The sequence below is a fragment of the Engystomops pustulosus genome, chromosome 11 (genome assembly GCF_040894005.1).
Source record: "Engystomops pustulosus chromosome 11, aEngPut4.maternal, whole genome shotgun sequence".
Classification (NCBI taxonomy): Eukaryota; Metazoa; Chordata; class Amphibia; order Anura; family Leptodactylidae; genus Engystomops; species Engystomops pustulosus.
In genome coordinates this window covers 51,319,917-51,339,737 of record NC_092421.1, presented here as the reverse complement: position 1 = coordinate 51,339,737, position 19,821 = coordinate 51,319,917, and the positions used below count along the sequence as shown (strand labels likewise).

Here is a 19,821-nt window from a genome sequence, read left to right as displayed (position 1 = left end):
ATCCCCTGTCTGAGTGTAAGATGACGGTAGTGACCAAACCCCTGGAATCCATAGGTAGCGGCACGTTATTTTTTGTCTTTGTGTATTTTTGTGCAAAACTTTTAGACTCGTTTTTCAGAGTTTAACACTGTTGAAATTTGCGATTGATAGTGAAAATAAATTACAGCACAGGCGATAGTGTAGAGGGGTACGTTAGCCAAGACTTGTATATGGACCATGAATATAAGTCAAGCCCAGAACCTTAGAAAGAGAATAAGACGCACGTTTCCAGACTTAAGAAAAGTCTTATCGTTTGCGTTTACATTACGTATGAAAAACATTTTCTTTGCAGTTACGTGTTTGCGGATGGCCAACACAACGGGGCACGTTTACTAAGGGACTTTTAGGTACAAAGTGCTTGCACAGGTATTTAAGAAGTGTCCGCTCCTCATTTGAGTCGCACGTGACCGTTTGGTGTCGTGGCTGCGCTATTCTTCACGCTACACAAATTTCTGCACTGAAGGGGGCATCCCGGGAGTCAGTGGGACCGTGCCAAAGATTTATTGTGTAAAGTCCTAAAGAATTGTGTTGCACTCCCCATGTTAAAGGTGCACCCTGTCGGGGCAGTGCAGGGGGCATCAGATTCATGAAGAACGTGCACCAGAAATCCTGAATCTGGCGCCCCCTGCACACTACACAGGATAACTGCACATAGTACAGACTGCACTGTTCTTAGTTAATGTGCCCTAATGTTTATATGGTGCAAACACAACTGAATTGCATTTACAGTGCAGTAACCTGTGTAGTTGGGGTTGTATGAGCAGCCGCAGTCCCTCTGAGCTCACCCTATGAATACGTTTGCTTCAGTGGTGCTGGTGGGCCAGTATTTGGTGCTTCATTGTATTTGGTGGAATAACCCCTTTAATTTTGATGAGATATCCGTAGTATGTGAAAGTTACCAGTTCTGCCTCCATAGATTTCATGCATTGGAAAGGATGAGGCCACGTTCTCACGCTGTGTATGAATTGTGTGTCATACACGATCACATTTGCGATTACATCTAAACGCTTGTAAATGGAACAAGAACCAATGGGGGACATTTATGCCTGCGGTTGTGCATGTATCCCCCTTGGCATGGGCCTCTTAATATATCCAAATTTACTTTTCCATAAAATCCTCAGAACAAATGTTCACAGGTTTTCAAAAAGTACCCAGGAACATCCTGTGCCAGCCCACTCCTCTGTCAGCGGCTGTGCCCCTTCACGCTCAAGGAAGCATAGCCATAAATATGGCAATTTCTTTCAGTGCTCAAGAAATTGTGATTACTTTAGTGCTTCTACACTAGAAACCAGTAATAAATGTCCCCCCCCCCCCCCTTTTACTATTAAAACGCCATGTGTGAACACTGCCTGACCGTACACACTGTGATTTGACACGCAGCAGACGTAGAAGGTGCGCAGCCTAATATTTCTCCGGCGTGTGGATAATTTTGTACAATCCCATCCACTTGTACGGTAGTAAACAGCAGATTTTCTGCACATCATTCAGCAATGTTTTAATTCCATGTGAACAAGGAGAACTCTATTAATGAAGCTCTGTGTCCAGACGATTTAGTCACTGTTTGTGGATAAGACTTGTACAGATATGGAGAAAGCAAGAAGTTTTCTGTGTTTAACATATCATATTAGATAAGGTTGTAAAAAGACCCGGGTCCATCAAATTTGACTTTTTAATTTAGAATAAACAAATGTTTTTTTCCCCCATAACCTGTGATATTTTTGTTCAGTCTTATTGTCTATGGATGATAGTGTAGAGGATGCCCCCTATCTAGGATGATGGTAGAGCCTCCTCTCCTGTACAGTCATGGCCAAAAGTTTTGAGAATGACACAAATATTATATTTTCACATGATCTGTTGCCCTCTGGTTTTTATGTGTGTTTGTCAGATGTTTTTATCACATTCAGAAATACAAGTGCAATCATATTATGAGTAACAAAAGCTTTTATTGACAGTTAGAAGGAGTTATTGCAGCAAGTCAATATTTGCAGTGTTGACCCTTCTTCTTCAGGACCTCTGCAATTCTCCCTGGCAGCTCTCAATCAATTTCTGGACCAAATCCTGACTGATAGCTGTCCATTCTTGCACAATCAATGTTTGCATTTTGTCACAATTTGTTGGTTTTTGTTTGTCCAGCCGTCTTTTGATGATTGTCCACAAGTTCTCAATGGGATTAAGATCTGGGGAGTTTCCAGGCCAAGGACCCAAAATCTCTATGTTTTGTTCCCTGAGCCATTTAGTTATGAGCTCCATCATGGTGGAAAAGGCATTGTTGATCACCAAACTGCCCTTGGACGGTTGCTCTTGGAGGACATTCTGGTACCATTCCTTATTCATGGATGTGTTTTTAGGCAAGACTGTGAGAGAGCCGATTCCCTTGGCTGAGAAGCCACCCCACACATGAATGGTTGCAGGATGCTTTACAGTTGGCACGAGACAAGACTGGTGGTATCGCTCACCTTGTCTTCTCCCAACAAGCTGTTTTCCAGATGTTCCAAACAATCGGAAAGTGGATTCATCAGAGAAAATGACTTTACCCCAGTCCTCAGCAGTCCACTCCCTGTACCTTCTGCAGAATATCAGTCTGTCTCTGATGTTTTTTCTGGAGAGAAGTGGTTTCTTTCCTGCCCTCCTTGACACCAGGCCTTGCTCCAAGAGTCTCCGCCTCACAGTGCATGCAGATGCACTCACACCTGCCTGCTGCCATTCCTAAGCAGGCTCTGCACTGCTGGTAGCCCGATCCCCAAGCTGAAACACAAGAGATGGTTTTGTGCAGTGCAATGATGACTGCACGTGTTTCTTTAGAGATAACCATGGTTAACAGAAGAGAAACAATGTTGCCAAGCACCAGCCTCCTTTTAAAGTGTCCAGTGGTGTGATTCTTACTTAATCATGACAGATTGATCTCCAGCCCTGTCCTCATCAACACCCTCACCTGTGTTACTGGAGCAAGCACTGAAACGATGTTAGCTGCTCCTTTTAAGGCAGGCCTGCAATGAAGTTGAAATGTGTTTTGGGGGAAATAGTTCATTTTCTAGGCAAACATTGACTTTACAATTAATTGCTGTTAAGCTGATCACTCTTTGACATTCTGGAGTATATGCAAATTGCCATTATCAAACCTGATGTAGTAGACTTTGTAAAAATTAACATTTGTATCATTCTCAAAACTTTTGGCCATGACTGTAGGTGTAGAGGATGCATCCTGTCTATGGTGATGGTAGAACCTCCTCTCCATGTAAAAAAGTGCTGGCTGCAGCTTTCTGTTATGTTGGTTTTGCATCTTCTCACAGACGGCAGATGTGAGCATAGACAAACTAAACTAAGTGAAGGGAATTATGTTTCCATCCAATACTAGTTTTTAGGGGTCATCTGCACTTACAGAATGGCAATAAGTGGACCTGACTTAAATATCCTGGAGGTTTAGAGCCTGATATTTTTGCATCAGTTTGTTATATTCTGACATCACATCCCTTCACAGTCAGATAATGGGCCGAAGTACATGTTAACTTCTGGACCCACATAAGACAATAACCTGAGCAGACATTAATTTGGGCTACGTTGCTTTCCAGAATAAGCCATCTTCATGCATGGATTGCTTTAGTAATAGGTGGATGAGCTGCACAAATGCAATTTTTGACATTTACTATTAGATGGTTTTAGCTATGGAGATGCTCTCTGCTTAACCCCTTAGTGTCCAATGGTGTGGCTATTTGCTGCACTTCGAGACATCACTTAAAAAGGGGTAATCCCACAAAGACAAGATTCTTAAATATACTTAGGGTACCAAAATAACACCTTATCAAATTCAATGTTATTAACAAAAATACAGAATTTCACAGATATAATTCCAACCTGTCTCCAACCGGTCTATACAATTTTGGTTGTTCATGGATATGACCGTAAATCTTCTGACTATGGTCAGATTCTTCTCACGAATAGCTTCTCTTGTCTGCACACTGCAGTGCTCTCTGGCTCCTGCCCCTCCCCCTGCATTATACCAGCGCGTGTGTGTGCGGCCGAGCTGTGGGTGTATAGCTGAGCTTTAGTGCAAGCAACAGGGATATTTTAATTGGTGTAAAATAATATTTTTCCTTTTTTTTTTTGGAAGCCTAAATCTGGGGTGCGTCTTATAGTCTTGTTTTTCTTTTTTAGAATTATTTTTTTTTTGTTCATTCCCCGCTTGTTCTGTTAGTGCTATTAAGTTAAAAAATATATATATTTATATGTTGAGCTCATACTTCATGTTGCTGAGGGTTATCACCTTGACACCGCTGTGGTTTCTATTCCCCCATGCGACAAAGACTGTCAGGAATAGGACCTGCTCTGTACATTGTAGCCTGGGCAATTGGCTCATGCACACGGACATGGAAACCTTTTTCTAGCGCCATTTTCTTTTCTGTTGATTGACATTCATGTGTTGATTATGGACACAATCAGCGCGTCTTCATGAGGCCTTATTCTGTAATAAAAGGCTGTGTGAGTACACTGATACACAGTGACCCTTTTCTACCCCTTTTATCTCCGCTCTTACTACAATTCAGCTTACTTTTTGACTCACCCAGAGGTTGCTGGGATCACAGGACTGTTTTTTATTTTTTATTTGTTTTTTTAAATACATTTTTAATTGTTGCACCTAAAACACATCACAACGGACTTACAATTTTGCATCTTATTTATTTCTTGGTGTCTTCTCTTGCAGCTGATATCCGCGTGGATTAAGTAAAGCACCTCGGTAATTCACGTTTAGTCCTACCTGGCCCCATATTGTAATAAATGTGTGCAGCCTGTGTGTAAATAACCCTGAACGCTCTGTAATGAATCCTAGATTAGGTACATGCGTTTATACACTGAGGTACATATTCTGCCAGGTTTGTAAGGAACACAGGTTGTTAGAAATATATTGAAGCGTTTCCAAGTTCCATCAGCTGTGATGGAGACGGGGTTGTGATTCTTGGCTCGCTTGGCCGGATTTTCCATTAGGCACAGGAGACACATGCATATGCCCAGTCCTATGGGAAGGCTTGCCTGCTTTACAGCGTCACAGCCAGATTATAGCTCATTAAAGAGAAGATCTATTTATTGAAGGGACAATTTACTGTGTGTTTACAGAGTAATAATGACATTTTTATGTTTTTACTTATAAATTATTTTTTTTAGGACTCTTCATTGTTGTTGTTTTTTTTTTTTAATCAGGGGCTGTCAAGGTCTCATTGCTTATGGCTGTCACTCACTGGTTCTTGTGGTGGACCCCAGCACTGCACAGACACTACAGGTCTTAGAAAAACACAAAGCTGACGTAGTGAAGGTAAGAGCCACGGTTTTGCTAAGGGGGGATTTAACAATGTGTCTCAGATGCCGCCAGTTTCTTGCTAGAAAAACACTTGTCTTTTGCTGCACCAGATTTATCACTGTGATGATGAATTCTGGTGCAGTATAAGACTGTCGGTTCCCATTTCGGACTTACTTCTAGTTGGTCTAAAGAGTGCGCCAAAATTTTGGACGCACAGACGATTTCCCAGAAGCCATACCCCTTTCTCAGGAGGACATGCCCATCTTTTATAAGGCTTAGTCTGGCAAATCGAGAAACTGCCAAAAAAATAGTCTAAAAGCCTTGATGACTGTGATGATTTTAGAAAGTGTTTTTTGCACAGAACCACCAGAATTGTGACGCAGGTGCGCCCCCCATTGTGTTTGAATTGCACTTATCAATACAATTCAAGAGCAGCAAGAAGGAGGTTCTCTGGATTACGTATGCATTCTCCCTTTTGCATCTAAACTGAATAATTACATCCAGTCCATGCAGGTCCTCCTTGATGGGGTTCATTCTGCAACTTTGAGACCCCTATTCTTTTGGTCTGATTCTGCAGTAGGCCTCATGCACACCGACCGTATGCATTTTTGGGTCTAGTATGTCAACCCTCATATATTTCCTGAATACCACCTTAAGCAAGCCGTATATACAAAAAAGGTACACTTCTAAAAAAAAAAAAAAATTCTATTTTTAATCTTGCGGTCTGGCCAGTTCATGGTGCGGTCATCATATACCCTTGAGATCAAAATTTGAGTGCAATGTCTGATCCCTTGTGCTGAACTGGCGAGCAATTCCAGCTGCATTGTTGAAGTGATTACCCATGGAGATTCTCTGCATTATCCTGTCCTCTCTTGTATTTGTCCTTGGGGTAGTTGAATGAGTTTGTGATGTTGCAAAGATGCAATATTCTATAAAAAAAAGACCTGGAACGACCAACTTATCTTGCTATGGCTGAGAGGGTCACACTTTTAGTCTTCATATGGACAATCTTCTGCCAGAGGTTTTCGGTCACAATAAAACAGCAGAACAAAATTAGGCGCCAATTAAATAGGATTTAGGCAACCGCTGACTGGAGTAGTGATGAGCTCTTCCCCTTCCAATGGCAGTGTGTGCTCGTGCACACAGTCCAATCAACAGGATTAAGCTGTCTATGTGACTGTGTACTGTTACAGGGGGCCAATATCTTATTGGAATCTGTTACATGCAACATTAACTGGCACCGTTACAAAATGCAGCTTGTCCTGCAAAATGCAAGCCATCGAAAAGTCATTGTTTTTGAAAAGCAGAACAAAATAGATGGAAGGGGTTAACTACTCCAGTAAATAAACATGCATTGTATGTATAATATACATGTGGTGTCCTACTTTCTGTGATTCCCCTCTGCCGCTCTGTGTGGTGCCAGCACTTTGCCTCCCCAGAGTGTTACGTGTCTCCTTCCCTCCATCCATCTCCAGCTTTGTTTTAGGATAATTAGTATGCTCCTGACAGCCCTCGCCCGCATCCCTCCAACAGCGTCGTCTTGCATAAAAGTGAACAATTTCGACTTGCAGCTCTAATGGCTTTTTACTCGTGTAGTTTATTCCCTTTTTAACCTACGCGGGACACTTGGAAATCATTCCTCAGCGTTTGATTAAAGTTTACAGTTGTTTGATACATCAAAGCCGCCTCTTCTGGCTTCATATCACAGCCGAAGAAATGATGGCTCAGGTCTATGCCGTGTCCTGATCATTCATCTGTAGGGGAAAGGAAGTAAGATAACGTCTCCAACTGTACCACATATGCATCATAGATGTCATGGCACAAAAGTGTAGAGGCTTTTAAGCAGGGTTTCATTTATTTTGTTTTTCGTTAACACAAATGTATATGTAAGGGTCTGTTAAAGGGGTTGTCTGACTGTTAACAAAATGTAGCAGTCGGGCTTGGGGAGGGGGCACTTAAAACAAGTACTGTAAAGTGATACTCCCCTGCTCCAGCACTCCCAAAGACTGCGGTCCATCTGATTTGTTTACAGGGGCATGGTAGCTCAGCTCCGACAATTTCCTGATGGTCTGGCATGCCCACCAGGCTGCCCGCAGGTTTTTGGAGTGGAACTGACGTGCCACTGTAAACAAACAGGTAAGGATTTGACAGACCATGGCAAGGGACACCAGGAGCACCAGAGGAGGCAAGTACAGCTTAATTTTTTTTTTAAATCCCCTCTCCAGTCTGACAACCCCTTTAGAGGGCATTTACCACCAGGATGAAGGACTGTATGCAAATGAGCCTGAGGGGCTCCAGGCTCTATAGGTGTTAATGGTACCCCGCAGGCTTAAATGCATACAATCTTTAATCCTGGTAGTAGATGTCCTATTGGCTTTATGCCTTGTATTGTTAAGGGGTTTTATGGCTACAGTTGTCGCCTCTTGACACATCACTCAGCTGTGGCTTCTCTCCTGTGCTACATGAGTGAGACCTGCACTACTCCAATCACAGACCCTTATCCCCTGGGATGGCTAAGCCCACGGCATCTGATCACTTACTTTTAAAAACAAAAGAATTGAGGTCACCTCTCCCGACATGTCTAATATTGTCTTCAGCTTCCATTATCGCCTGCTCTGTAGCACATAGAACCACAACCATGATGGGTTTTAACAGATTAAATTCTCCTCTCTACAGTAACACCAGATGCCTTTAGCTACTGTAGAGCCCAAGATATGGGCACCTGAATTAAAGGAATCGAAAATCAAAATGCAGCGTGATCCAGGCACCGTGACTGTGGTAATCTTACTATATGTGTTATCCATGACCTCCTTCCTTCTAAAATCAACTTTTAAACGTATTCTAATGAGTCCGAGGGGCTTAACAGCACCAGCCTCTGTGCTGCAGATTCACAGACTGCTACACTGTGCAGGTACTCCCCACCCCCGTGTGATAGCAGGAATGGTACTAGTCACGGGCAGGGCACACAGAATTCTCACATGCACAGAGTATTAGGTGAAGGATTTTTTATTCGGTATCTCAGGTACACAACGCGTTTCGGATCCCAATGTGACTCCTTTATCAAGGCTCACCGGAGCAGAACCAAAGCCGGTGAGCCTCTCTAATTATTCTAACCATCACTGCAATTCACAGCCTTACTACTCTATGAGCGCTCTCTGGTCTCCCCTTGTCCGCCTTTCTGTACCTCACCCCCGTCTGAGAGATCAGGCAGAGGGAAGTGCTAAGGGAGCAGGGGGTGAGGCAGTGTGATAGCCTGTCAAGCTACAGCTCAGAGCAGCTCCGGTAATGACCCTTAGAACCCTTCTGGCTCATTAGAATAATTTTAAAAGTTGTTGTTAGTAGGAAGGAGGCGATGGATAAGAAATAGAAGGAGATTACCATCACAGTGATCTATGAGTTTGCCCTTGATTTATCATGCTTGACTTTGATGGTAGATTTCCTTTAAGGGAAACCTACCACTTGAAGTGGCAGGTTTAAGAAGAAAACACCGGAGCTTATTTTTGTTAGTGTTTTAAACCGCTGTATCGCGGTTTAAAACACTTTTTAAACTTTATAGCCTGCGCAGGGAGGTACGCGCTCGGCACTTACCATGCACGCGGCTCTCCTTCACTTCCTATGTAGTCGCGCGCATAGTTAGCGCCGAGCGCGTACCTCCCTGCGCCGGTTATAAAGTTTAAAAATAAGCTCCGGCACCAGCTCTGGTGCTCGGTGTTTTCTTCTTAAACCTGCCATTTCAAGTGGTAGGTTTCCTTTAACTACCTGTATCTCCCGTTCTGTAGCACATGGAACAACAACCAGATGAAATTATTCTCTTTACAGTAACACCTGAGGCATGGTTCTGCTAGACCTGCTATACGTATGGTCATTTAAGGTAACAGCGTCTAAAAGTGACTCCTTGGCCTGGAAAGTTTGTTTTTTTTTTTTAATTCCAAAATGGCTGAGGCATAAAACTTGGAATATTATACATTTCATACTTTAGCTGAGGGGGCAAGTAGTTTAGTGGGGTAATAACTGGTGACATGCTCCCTTTAAATTATTGGATCATTTTACATTCACATTTTTATTTATTTATTAGGTTAAATGGGCCAGAGAAAATTACCATCACAACTTGGGGTCCCCCTATTCCCTACGTCTAGCATCAGCTGATGCCAGCGGGAAAATTGTAGTGTGGGATGTTACGACTGGTACGACGAGGTGTGAAATCCAAGAACACTCTAAACCCATCCATGGTAAGGTTCTGCCTCTTTTTGTGTGGCTCGCTTTCTCTTTCTTCTACTGTAACAGTACAAATCTATCACCATTGCGACCCCAGAGGTGACCCCATCCAAGGGTTCAGGCTGAGGTTTCATTTGATGCTTATCTTTAATGTGACATATTTCTAGGTACTATAGGAACGAATCTGAGGGCATCTCTAGCCTCTAAACTTGACTTTTCTCTGCTCATTTTCACATGACTTTAGAAGAGGTTTTTTTTTATATGTAAACAGGCAAAATCTCTCCCACATAAGAGGGAATTGTAGAAAGGACATTTCATACCCTCCCTGTCAGGGCTGGTAATTTAATGGGATAAAATCAGGTGACGGGTTCTCTTTAAACGCTGAGTTGGCCACAAAGGGTGAAGGGTTATAAACCAAGTACAGGAAGTCCCCGGGTTACGGACTAGATAGGCTTCATAGGTTTGAATTTGTATGTAAATCGTAATGGTATATTTTATAATTGTAGATCCAGACAAAATTTTGCCCCAGTGACAATTAGAGTTGATTGCTTTAATTGGATCAAGGATTGCGGATTGCCAATAAAACTCATTATTTACAGCTGATCATTGCAGTCTGGGACTATAGTAAAGCATCCAGAGAGCTTCACTGGGGTCGTCTGTAAGTTGGTTGTTCCTAAGTAGGGGACTGCCTGTACACTAACATGCAGGTGTGTGTTCCTTCTGACCGGATCCGCTCTTCTTTCAGCTTCTTGTTCCCTTGTTTTTACAAAGAAAGGCTTTATAGAAATATGCAAATAAGCTTGAGGGGCTCTGGGCTCAATTGACGACTATGGAGTGACCCGCAGGCTCATTTTAAGGCCTTTTTCTTTTTACAAATAAGGGCACAACAAGCTATAAGTAGAATGGATGGTACCAGGAGGGGCACACGCCTGTATGTGCATGGCTTACGATCCCTGATCCGGGTGGTAGATGTCCTTTAAATTGGGGTCTTTTGATGCTTGCAGTGATGGGTTTCTATTCTGCGTCTCTCCCCCAGATATGCAGTGGTTGTGGAGCCAGGACGCCTCTCGTGATCTGCTCTTGGCCGTTCACCCTCCGAATCTCATAGTCCTGTGGAATGCAGACACCGGAACCAAACTGTGGAAGAAAAGCTACGCAGAGAACATCCTGAGTTTTTCCTTCAATCCCTTCCAGCCTTCACAACTTGCCTGTGAGAATCATTTATCATTTATTCCTCATCTTTTCGGCTTGGTGCACACTGTATTTAAGTTGTGACAATCCCCGGGTGCCCAGTGGGGGCGGAGGATTTAATTTCCCTTGCTGAAACACTAGGACCAATTTCACATGAAACCAATTAATGTGGAAGAAGTCTACGAAACCCTCCTAGGCCAAGGAAGAACATAAAATATTATAACTCAATGCAGCTGTTTCCCTGGTCGGATTCTGGACACGACAGAAGTGCTCACCACTGCGCCAAACTTGTACTGTGTCACCCAAAAAGTAGTTCGGTTATCCACTTTCAGCAAATAATTGTTTGTGTAATGAGGTTATACAATTTTCCAATGTTCTTTCAGGATAATTTTCTCACGGTTTTCTAGATCTCTGCTTGCTGTCATTCTATAGAAAGCTTCATTGTTTACTTTTAGTGGATAAATACTGGTCCCAGGTCATTTGATGTCACACAGGTGCAAGGCACATTATATCACAGAAAGCAAGCAGAGATCTAGAAAACCGTGAGGAATTAATACAGAAAGTACATTGGAAAATTGTATAACTTTTCATTACACAAACACTATTAACCCCTTCCCGCAGCTTGATGTCGTATTACATCATGGCCATCGCCCGGGCTCAGAAGCTGAGCCCGTGTGATCGCAGCAGGATCCAGGGGGTACGCGGTAGCCGGGATCCCGCAGTAACAGCCGGGATCGCGATAGTCGGCTGTTTGACCCTCTAGACGCCGCGGTCATAGTGACTGTGGCATCTATAATCCATTGACGTGACGACTGTGACCCTCCGTGCAGGGCACAGAGGTGCCGATTGTTGCCATGGCAACCCTGAGGTCCAATAAGGACCCCAGGGCTGCCTATAGCAGCAGCCTGTCTAACAGTGCAGCTGTCAGTCTATGCAGAATGCAAAGGCTGGCTATGTAATATGCTGCAAAACATTAGTATTGCAGTATATTACAATGGACAAGTGATCAAATAAAACAGTAAAAAAAAAAAAAAAGTGCAATTAAGAAAAATCATTAAAAAGAATAAAAGTCCCATGCCATGAAATAATCAAATAAAACATAAAAAAAGTGAAAATCACAAAAAAAAACACAACATATGGAGTATTACAACGTCCATAACAACCTGTACAATTAAATAAAATTGTCACAGAACCCGTACGGTGAACACCGTTAAAAAAACACAAAAAAAGGTACAAAAAAAGGTACAAAAGGTACAAAAAGGTACACAAAAAAAGGTACAAAAAAAGGTACAAAATTTTCACATCTGACCTAAAAAAAAAAAGCGCAACAAAAGTGATCAAAAAGTAACACTTACCCTGACATGATACCAAGAAAAAGTACAGCCTATCCCGCAAAAAATAAGCTCTAACACAGCTCTGAAAACAAAAAAATATAAATGTTCAGCCCATTGTTACACGGCTATACAAAAACAACCAAATTTCTCACAAAATGAGATTTTGAAATCTATAACTTAACAAGTTAACCATAAAAAAGCTACATACATGGGGTATTGCCATAATCGTGATGAGCCATAGAATAAAGATAGTACATTATTTTTATGGTACGGTGAACGTCTGGGGAAAAAAAATGCTAAAAACCATAAACAAGAGTAAATGATTTTTTTTTAACCACCACCAAGAAAGAGTTAATATAATCTGATTATTAGCTATTGATCCCCCTGTAAATGATGTACCTGAAAAGTAGATCTCATTCACAAAAAAACGAATCCCCATATATCCAAATTACAAAAAAAATAAACATTTTATAGCCTGTAAAATGTGACATTGCAGATCTGCACTGAACGGCGCCTTCTTCTGTTCTATGCCCGGGCGTTTGGCCATACAGGAGTTTGCCAACACATATGGGGCATCCTCATACTCGGGAGAAATTGGGTATCAAACTTTGTGGAGTTTTTGTCATTTAATGCTTTGTGATGGTTTAATTTTTGGCCAAAATTAATACATTGTCTAAAAATAATTACAGCTTGTAAAATACACCTCCATTTTGTTTTAACCCCTGTGAACCAGTTAAAAAAATAAACACACTTCTGAAAGTTGATTTTTCACACATTGAAGGGTATAAATTCTAAAATGGAAAAATTTACAGGATTTTACTGCTATTTAGGCCTCTCAAAGTCACTTAAAGCACCTGTCATCAGGTCTCTGTCACTATTTCTGACACCTCTACATGTTGGAACAGCTCACAAGGATCCCATCCCAGCCTTTATCTAGTCAATTCATACATTAATCATTCTAAAATCATCTATTCTTTATTATGTAAATGAACCTGTTCCCCCTCTCCTCCCCCTGCTCAGGTCTGTGTGTAACATTAAAGCATCAGCTACACAAGTGCCTGACATGTTCTGCTATAACATGGCTGCCTGGAGGTGTTGTATCTCTCCTATACACACAAAGGCTGCAGGCGGCGTGGCATGTAGAGGGACAAGGAAGGGATAGAGGCAATGCTCTCTAATGGCAGTTTATGAAAATATATTTAGTTTAGGGGATTATTTTGCATGACGGGTTCCCTTTAAAGCTGAGCAGGAGCCTCTAAATAAGGGTTTTGGCAATGTTCATAAAAATGAGAAAAATTGCATCCAAAATTCTGAACCTCCTAAAAAAGAGAGAGGATGCATAAAACCCTATCCCAATATAAAGCAGACATTTGGGAAATGTTAGTTATAAAGTTACTTGGGTGCTATGAGTATCTGCCTGAAAAGCAGAAAATGTAGAACTTTGAAAATGAATAATTTTTTGAATTTTTTTTTCGAAATGTAAATTTTTTTCATAACTAAACACAAAAGATATCATCAATACATTGTCATACAATGTACTTCAATCTCAAAATCCCCAGAATATGTTAAAGCGTTGCAAAGGTATAACCTCCTATAATGACACAAGGCAGATTTTAGAAATCAGGCCTAGTCCTAAAGCCCTAAAATGGCTTGGAAACAAAGGGGTTAATTGTGTGAACAATTGCTTTTATTATTATTTTTATATATTTATCTGATCCAGACTGGTCTTTTTGTGAGGATTCTAAAATTGTGCATTTTTTGTCTTTCAGTACTTACCAGTGAGGGCATCGTATTTGTCTCTGACTTCTCACCGTCTAAGCCTCCGGCCAGTAGTGGGCGGAAGGTTTATATCTCAAGTCCTCACTCCAGCCCAGCACATGCAAAGCCGGTGTCTGCTACAGGAGCTAAGAAAGCTCTGAACAAGGTCAAGATTCTCATCACCAATGAGAAGCCCAGGTAGGACAGACGCTTCCCTGCCAATATTAAATTTTTGTTCACATGTAACAGTTTTACGATGCAGATTTTTTTTTTAACTAATTTTAAGTTTTCTTAAAGGGGTCAGCATAATTCATATTCAAGTGGGTCATTAAAATATAAGCTGATATGTAATTAGTTGTTGTTTAACATTTTGCGGATGTTGTGGACATACATTATAATGGAGAATTAAAATGCAACTGGTCCTTTAATCAGTCGTTGATTTCCTCTGCGTCGAGCAGACCTAGGGCAGAAGATGGCCCCTGGTCACATGTCCACATTACATGTCCTGCAGCTGCCTGGGCAGGTCATGTGATCACTTTGTTTGGCTGTAGTCGGTTGGTTGCAGTGCATCCAATATGACCGTTGTTGTGATGAGACATCATCTCAGTGAGGTAATGTGCAGTGATGGCAGTTACACATCATTACTATGGTAACATTACAGGCTGTTACATCACTGTCACTGGGAGCAGTGCATAAGAGAGAAAAGCTGTTACTGAGGGGGTCATGGGACTCGTAGTTTCCAGCGGTGGCCATCTTGGCGATATCTCTGCCTACTTTAGAAAACCCATAAAATTTTGTGAATCATAAAAGTATACTATAAACTATTTAAGCTCCATTTTGTGACTGACATTGCGTTTTGCTATATTCACTTATTTATAGCCTTATGGTTTTTTGTAGCAGTTGTTCATGTTTCCAGAATGCCTCTTTTAAGCCTTTAAATCTAAAATGAATGTCAGGAAAAGTACACTTTTACACGTCTCAGATTTTACAATGGACATGCCAGAGAATTCACGTTTGACTTGTGAGCAATTAAGTAAAAGTAACAAAAGAAAGGAAATCCTGATTAAAGGGGCCATCCCAAGTATATAAGTTTTCCAGTAGATGGGGGATAACTAGCTGTTCAGTGAGAGTCAGACTGCCGGGACCCCTACTAATCGTGCAAACTAAACCCATAACAATCTGGAGCACAGTGATCCAATTCTCACTAGTAGTGGAGCGGCCAAATGAGCATGCGCCTTGGGATTGGTCGCTCCCCTATTTGTTAGAAGGGGATCTCATCTTTCAGGATTCATGGGGTCCTGTTCTCCTAAACAGGGAGGGCTCGCAGTAGTCGGACCCTCCCTGATTAGATGTTTATGTAGTTTTTTTTTCCAGCACTCTTTTCACACTGATAGAAATTCACCAATCACAAACTTGATGAGGAAACACTCTATGACCGCAAGTAAAAATCAGATCATATAAAGACATAAAATAACAAAGAAAGTGAAATTGGACTAAAATTCCTAGTATTTCATTAGCTTTTTTGTGGAGTCGCTGTAGGCGTGTGGTAAAAAAAAATCACTTCTTATTTTCAGTCTTAAAGTGGTAATTTATCTATTCTCCAGAGCTGCCGTGTGTGCACGGATTCTGGATTGTAGTAGTCAGATGATACGTCATCCATAAATAACGGGTCGGCTTGCAAGTAATTGTGTTGCGGTTTCTCGTTTTTTGACATTAACCTTAATTTTCTTTCTGCTTCCAGTGCCGAGGCCGTGACGCTAAATGAGTGTTTGCAATTGTCGTACCTGCCTTCCAAACGCAACCACATGCTATTGCTTTATCCCAGGGAAATTCTCATCTTGGACCTGGAGGTGAACCAGACTGTAGGAGTCGTAGCAATCGAGAGGACAGGAGTGCCTTTCTTGCAGGTACAGTGTATGTGTTTAGTTTGTTTTGGACTTATTTAGATGATGGATGGGGAAATTCTCCATTTGTCACCTTGTTATGGTTATATATATAGTAAGACTTTGTACTTGCATCTTCAGGTGACCCCATGCTTTCAGAGAGATCTTCTATTCTGCCTGCATGAGAATGGTTGTATTACACTACGTGTGGGCAGACAAGGCTGTGGAAACACAGGAGCGACAAATGAAGAGGGAGGTAAGAGACGTTATGATGAGGCCCCAGATATACTAGTGACTATGTAGAGTTCTGCAGCAACCTGTGACCACAAGAATTTTTGTATAACGCTGAGTTCAGTTTAGTGCGGAGAAATGGGTTCCCTTGACTACAGTTTCACACTTTCTGATTTCGGTTCATGAATCCTGGACCGAACCCATTCCTGGGGATGGGACTCTGGGCGCATTGATATGTTTTGCACAGAATTCCTGCTTCTGTTATGGGCAGGACCCTGAATCAGGACCCTGCATGGTCCGTTCATGGACAAGCTAGGAAAGTGTGAGACTGCCTTAAATACATCTGATATTTTACGATCATTTATTGATCATTATTCTTTTTCTGGTGCAGAGTTACAGCGCACACACATGTAAGAAATAGGTTGTCCATCCCATACAGAAACGCAGTAATGTGTTAAATCAACCCATTGCCCTCCCATCTTTTGCTCTTTATGTAGAGGTCACCTCTGAATGCTGTCATCTCCCCTCAAATGGGGCATCAAATGTTTTCTAAAATCAAAACTTATGCAGACTTTGTGACCACTGTGCTACAATTTTGTCTTTTGAAAGAACAGAAAAATGTAACTTTATGGTCTCTAAATTCAGGTAAAGTCAAAGGTAAGAGCTTTACACAAGTAAAACCGTAAGATGCAATAAGGGTGAAGAGTCTAAAGAAGAGAAGCAAACAAAATCTATAATGAAATCTTATTTGTGAATTTGTACATCAAATTAAAAGAAATCTATCATTTGTTTTTATGTATTTTGAACAAAACATATCTTGAGGTTGCTGTCGCTACACTGATGCAGTAACATATCTTGTTTAATCCCTGAATTGAGTGGTTTTGCTGAAAAAACATCTCAAAATTATGATGAGGCTCTGTTGCTCCTGTGGCTGCTCCGTTGCTGCTCCTCTCATTCTAATTATGTATTGCTCCTGCCTTGTCCTTGCCCAGCATAAGCTGAGAATACATCATCACTGTGTTGTCCCTGATGGGCAGAATTAATCAATGGCTGCACCATCCCCCAGCTGCTGTGTATGAGTCATCCAGCTCAGCTCTTTTATGTACGGCAGGCCGCCTGCACCCAGCTCTCCCAAGGTCGTGAATTTTATCATTGTTTTTGGAGCAAAAGCACTTGGTTCAGGGATTAAACAAATATTTTTACATCAGTGAAGCTACAGCATTCTCAAGGTGTGTTAGGTTCACAATGCATAAAAACAAATTGTAGAAGTTGGTTTCACATGGTGGAGCTTGGGATGTTTTTGTATTGGTTGGATTTGTTGGCATGTAGATGTCAATGTTTAAATTTGGCAAATAACTGGACCAAGCTTAAGGGGATTTACATTTCAAGGAATCTGGAAAACCCCTAGAGGGTTTGGGTTGGAAATAAAAAATCGCTCACTTCGCTGTGGCTCTCACACTGCTCCAGTTTTCGGACCTGCATCTGGAAGTCCCTGGAGGCCACAGGACCTGCTTCAGCCACAGGAGGCCTCCTCTTGATTTTCAGGAGACTTCACTTCCTGTGTTGCCCCCTAGTCCAAAGAGGTCACTTATTGGCTAAAGTGGGTCCTGTAGTCCAATCCCCCCCCCCCTTTCTTTCTTCGGTTGTGTATAGGCTTGAAAACCAAATTTAGTTGAGCGACATGAGATTTGGTATCCGACCAAGTATAAATTTTTATTTCTCCCAGCCGCCAGGAATATGTGAAACCCCTTTAGCATTCACTTCCTGACCTTGAAATAAAGCTGGAGGCAGGAGTGCAGAACTTTGATAGAGAATGCACACTTCCAGACGAGTCATTTTTCACCTGGTCAGAGTTGTGTAACGCTTACTATTCATCAATAGCAAGTGTAAAACATAGTAATAATCTGCAGCACGCGATGCACTACTTTTGTATCCAAGGTCTTCCATACAATCACATTGGACAGCAAAAGTCAACAAAGCACATAGTCAAAGGTCATACAAGCTTTCTGGGTTTTAGAAAACTCAGTTTGTGTCTAATCGCTCAGTCTTGAGTATTATAGTACCCGCACGCTTCTTCTGGCTGACACGAAGATTAATCGTCCACCTTAACACCAGTGTTTGCAATCTTTTATCACCATGGCGACTGAATTAAAAAACGGAGAAAGCGAATAAAAATAAAAGGGCAGCAGCATCAATTTTCTGCTGCAGAACAGCTGCCGGGGTGTCAAACATCAGCATGGGATGGAGCGAGCGCAAGCCAGCCTATGAAGAATTAATGAAGATTCGGGGACACCTGCAGATGAGACGCACTTACCCCATGTCTCTACGAGCAGCCCTCCCCTCCAGATCTCTATTTGTATTCCCCAATTCCTCTTCACTGACTTTATAAATTGTGTTCATCTGCGCTTCCGGCCACAAATAAAACTGAAAACTCAATAGGGGCCGAGGCCAAAAAAATATGTTTGTTTTTTCTTTTTGGATACGACGATGTAAAGCGGAGCTTTAGGCTTTGCCGTCCCATCCCAGAGAACCCGGCTATAGATGCAAACTTAATAAACTATGCAAACTGCTGCGGTTGTCATCTCCCTGGGGGGAGTTTTAATGGGTATATTCATCACTGTTATCCGCATGTCATCTCTTCTATGGGACTTTAACTTGAAAGTAATCATAAACCTTTTTTTTTCCTTGCCAGAATCGGATCCCGTGCCAGAGATGACTTATGATTTGCGATGTCAGTGTGACGCTATTCGAGTCACGAAAACCGTGCGGCCGTATAGCATAACCTGCAACCCTATAAATGAGAATTCTGTCGCCCTTATAATCAGCGATGGAAGGGTCATGATCTGGGAGCTGAAGTCCAGTGCCCCTGGGAGGAAGATTCGTACTACCAGGTTGTATTACATTGCAATATAGGTCTTTTTATTTTGGCTTTTATTAGTATATCTATACCAAAAATATATATAATATACCTAGTATACCTATACTTGTATACCTATAGCTTTGGCACATTCACTTGTCAGATGGGCGTGTATCCAACTTTCATCTACAGCTGTTGTCAACTGGTGAGTTTGGCCAAAAAAACGCGCTCCGTAAGCTTGTGGGATTTACCGGCTGAACCTAGAATCACTGAAGTGACTAAATAAGTGCAGTTCAGTGATTCTAGGTTCGGTCCGGTAAATCCTGCAAGCGCAAGGAGCGACTTTGTCGGAGCATCTATAAGGGTAGGAAAGTGAAAGCCACTATGCAATGCATATCATTGGGCTCCTCTATCGCGCTGGGCACTGGCTGCACATTGCAGATTTGAGTTTTCAGGGGGGTTTTTTAGCCTTCCAAACTAATATGCAATTAGCTGTCAGAGGGCAGTCCCATTTGTGGCAAGGGCTTCTGGTCTAGCCTTTTACAGCGGACTGATTTCTTCTATCGAGCATCGATTTGATTACATCTTACATGTTCGGATGTCCAAGACCTGACCAGATATAACATTCAAACAAGCTAAATAGTAGTCTGTTCTATTAATAAAAACAGAGATTGTTGCATCCATGGGGCGGCATATAATCAAAGCTAACTCCCATTGTACCTCCCCAGCAGCAGGGGGCACTATAGTATTTGTATATTGGTATGCATGTCCCCATGTCTTTCTATGAGCTCATGACAAGGCTGTGGATCCATTGTCCGGGGCATGACTTCCCCAGCAGCATGTTATAGAGCAGGTCTTATTCTTGGCTGAATTTGCAAGTTTTCTGTCCACTTGTACACCGATGACCTTAAATAAGACTGCCCAAGATTAAGACACAGGCAGGAGTGGGACCTTTTGCCGTTTCATATTTGGAGCCGTTTGAGCCCAAAAAGCATTTGTCCCTGTACTATCCATTGAATCAGC

At 41.9% G+C, this 19,821-nt stretch overlaps 1 protein-coding gene across 4 annotated transcripts in view; it reads left to right on the top strand.

Moving 5' to 3' along the window:
• The window catches only part of WDR11 (WD repeat domain 11), a 116,223-nt gene that overhangs the window by 27,358 nt on the left and 69,044 nt on the right, over positions 1-19,821 (top strand). For 3 of the 4 annotated variants that reach the window (XM_072131022.1, XM_072131023.1, XM_072131021.1), the window contains exons 2-8: positions 5,233-5,344; positions 9,405-9,558; positions 10,581-10,754; positions 13,839-14,025; positions 15,569-15,734; positions 15,852-15,966; positions 18,634-18,832. In XM_072131022.1, coding sequence (XP_071987123.1) covers positions 5,233-5,344; positions 9,405-9,558; positions 10,581-10,754; positions 13,839-14,025; positions 15,569-15,734; positions 15,852-15,966; positions 18,634-18,832 — 1,107 coding nt within the window. The remainder of the gene's footprint in view (positions 1-5,232; positions 5,345-9,404; positions 9,559-10,580; positions 10,755-13,838; positions 14,026-15,568; positions 15,735-15,851; positions 15,967-18,633; positions 18,833-19,821) is intronic. The other variant, XM_072131024.1, reaches the window with a different exon arrangement.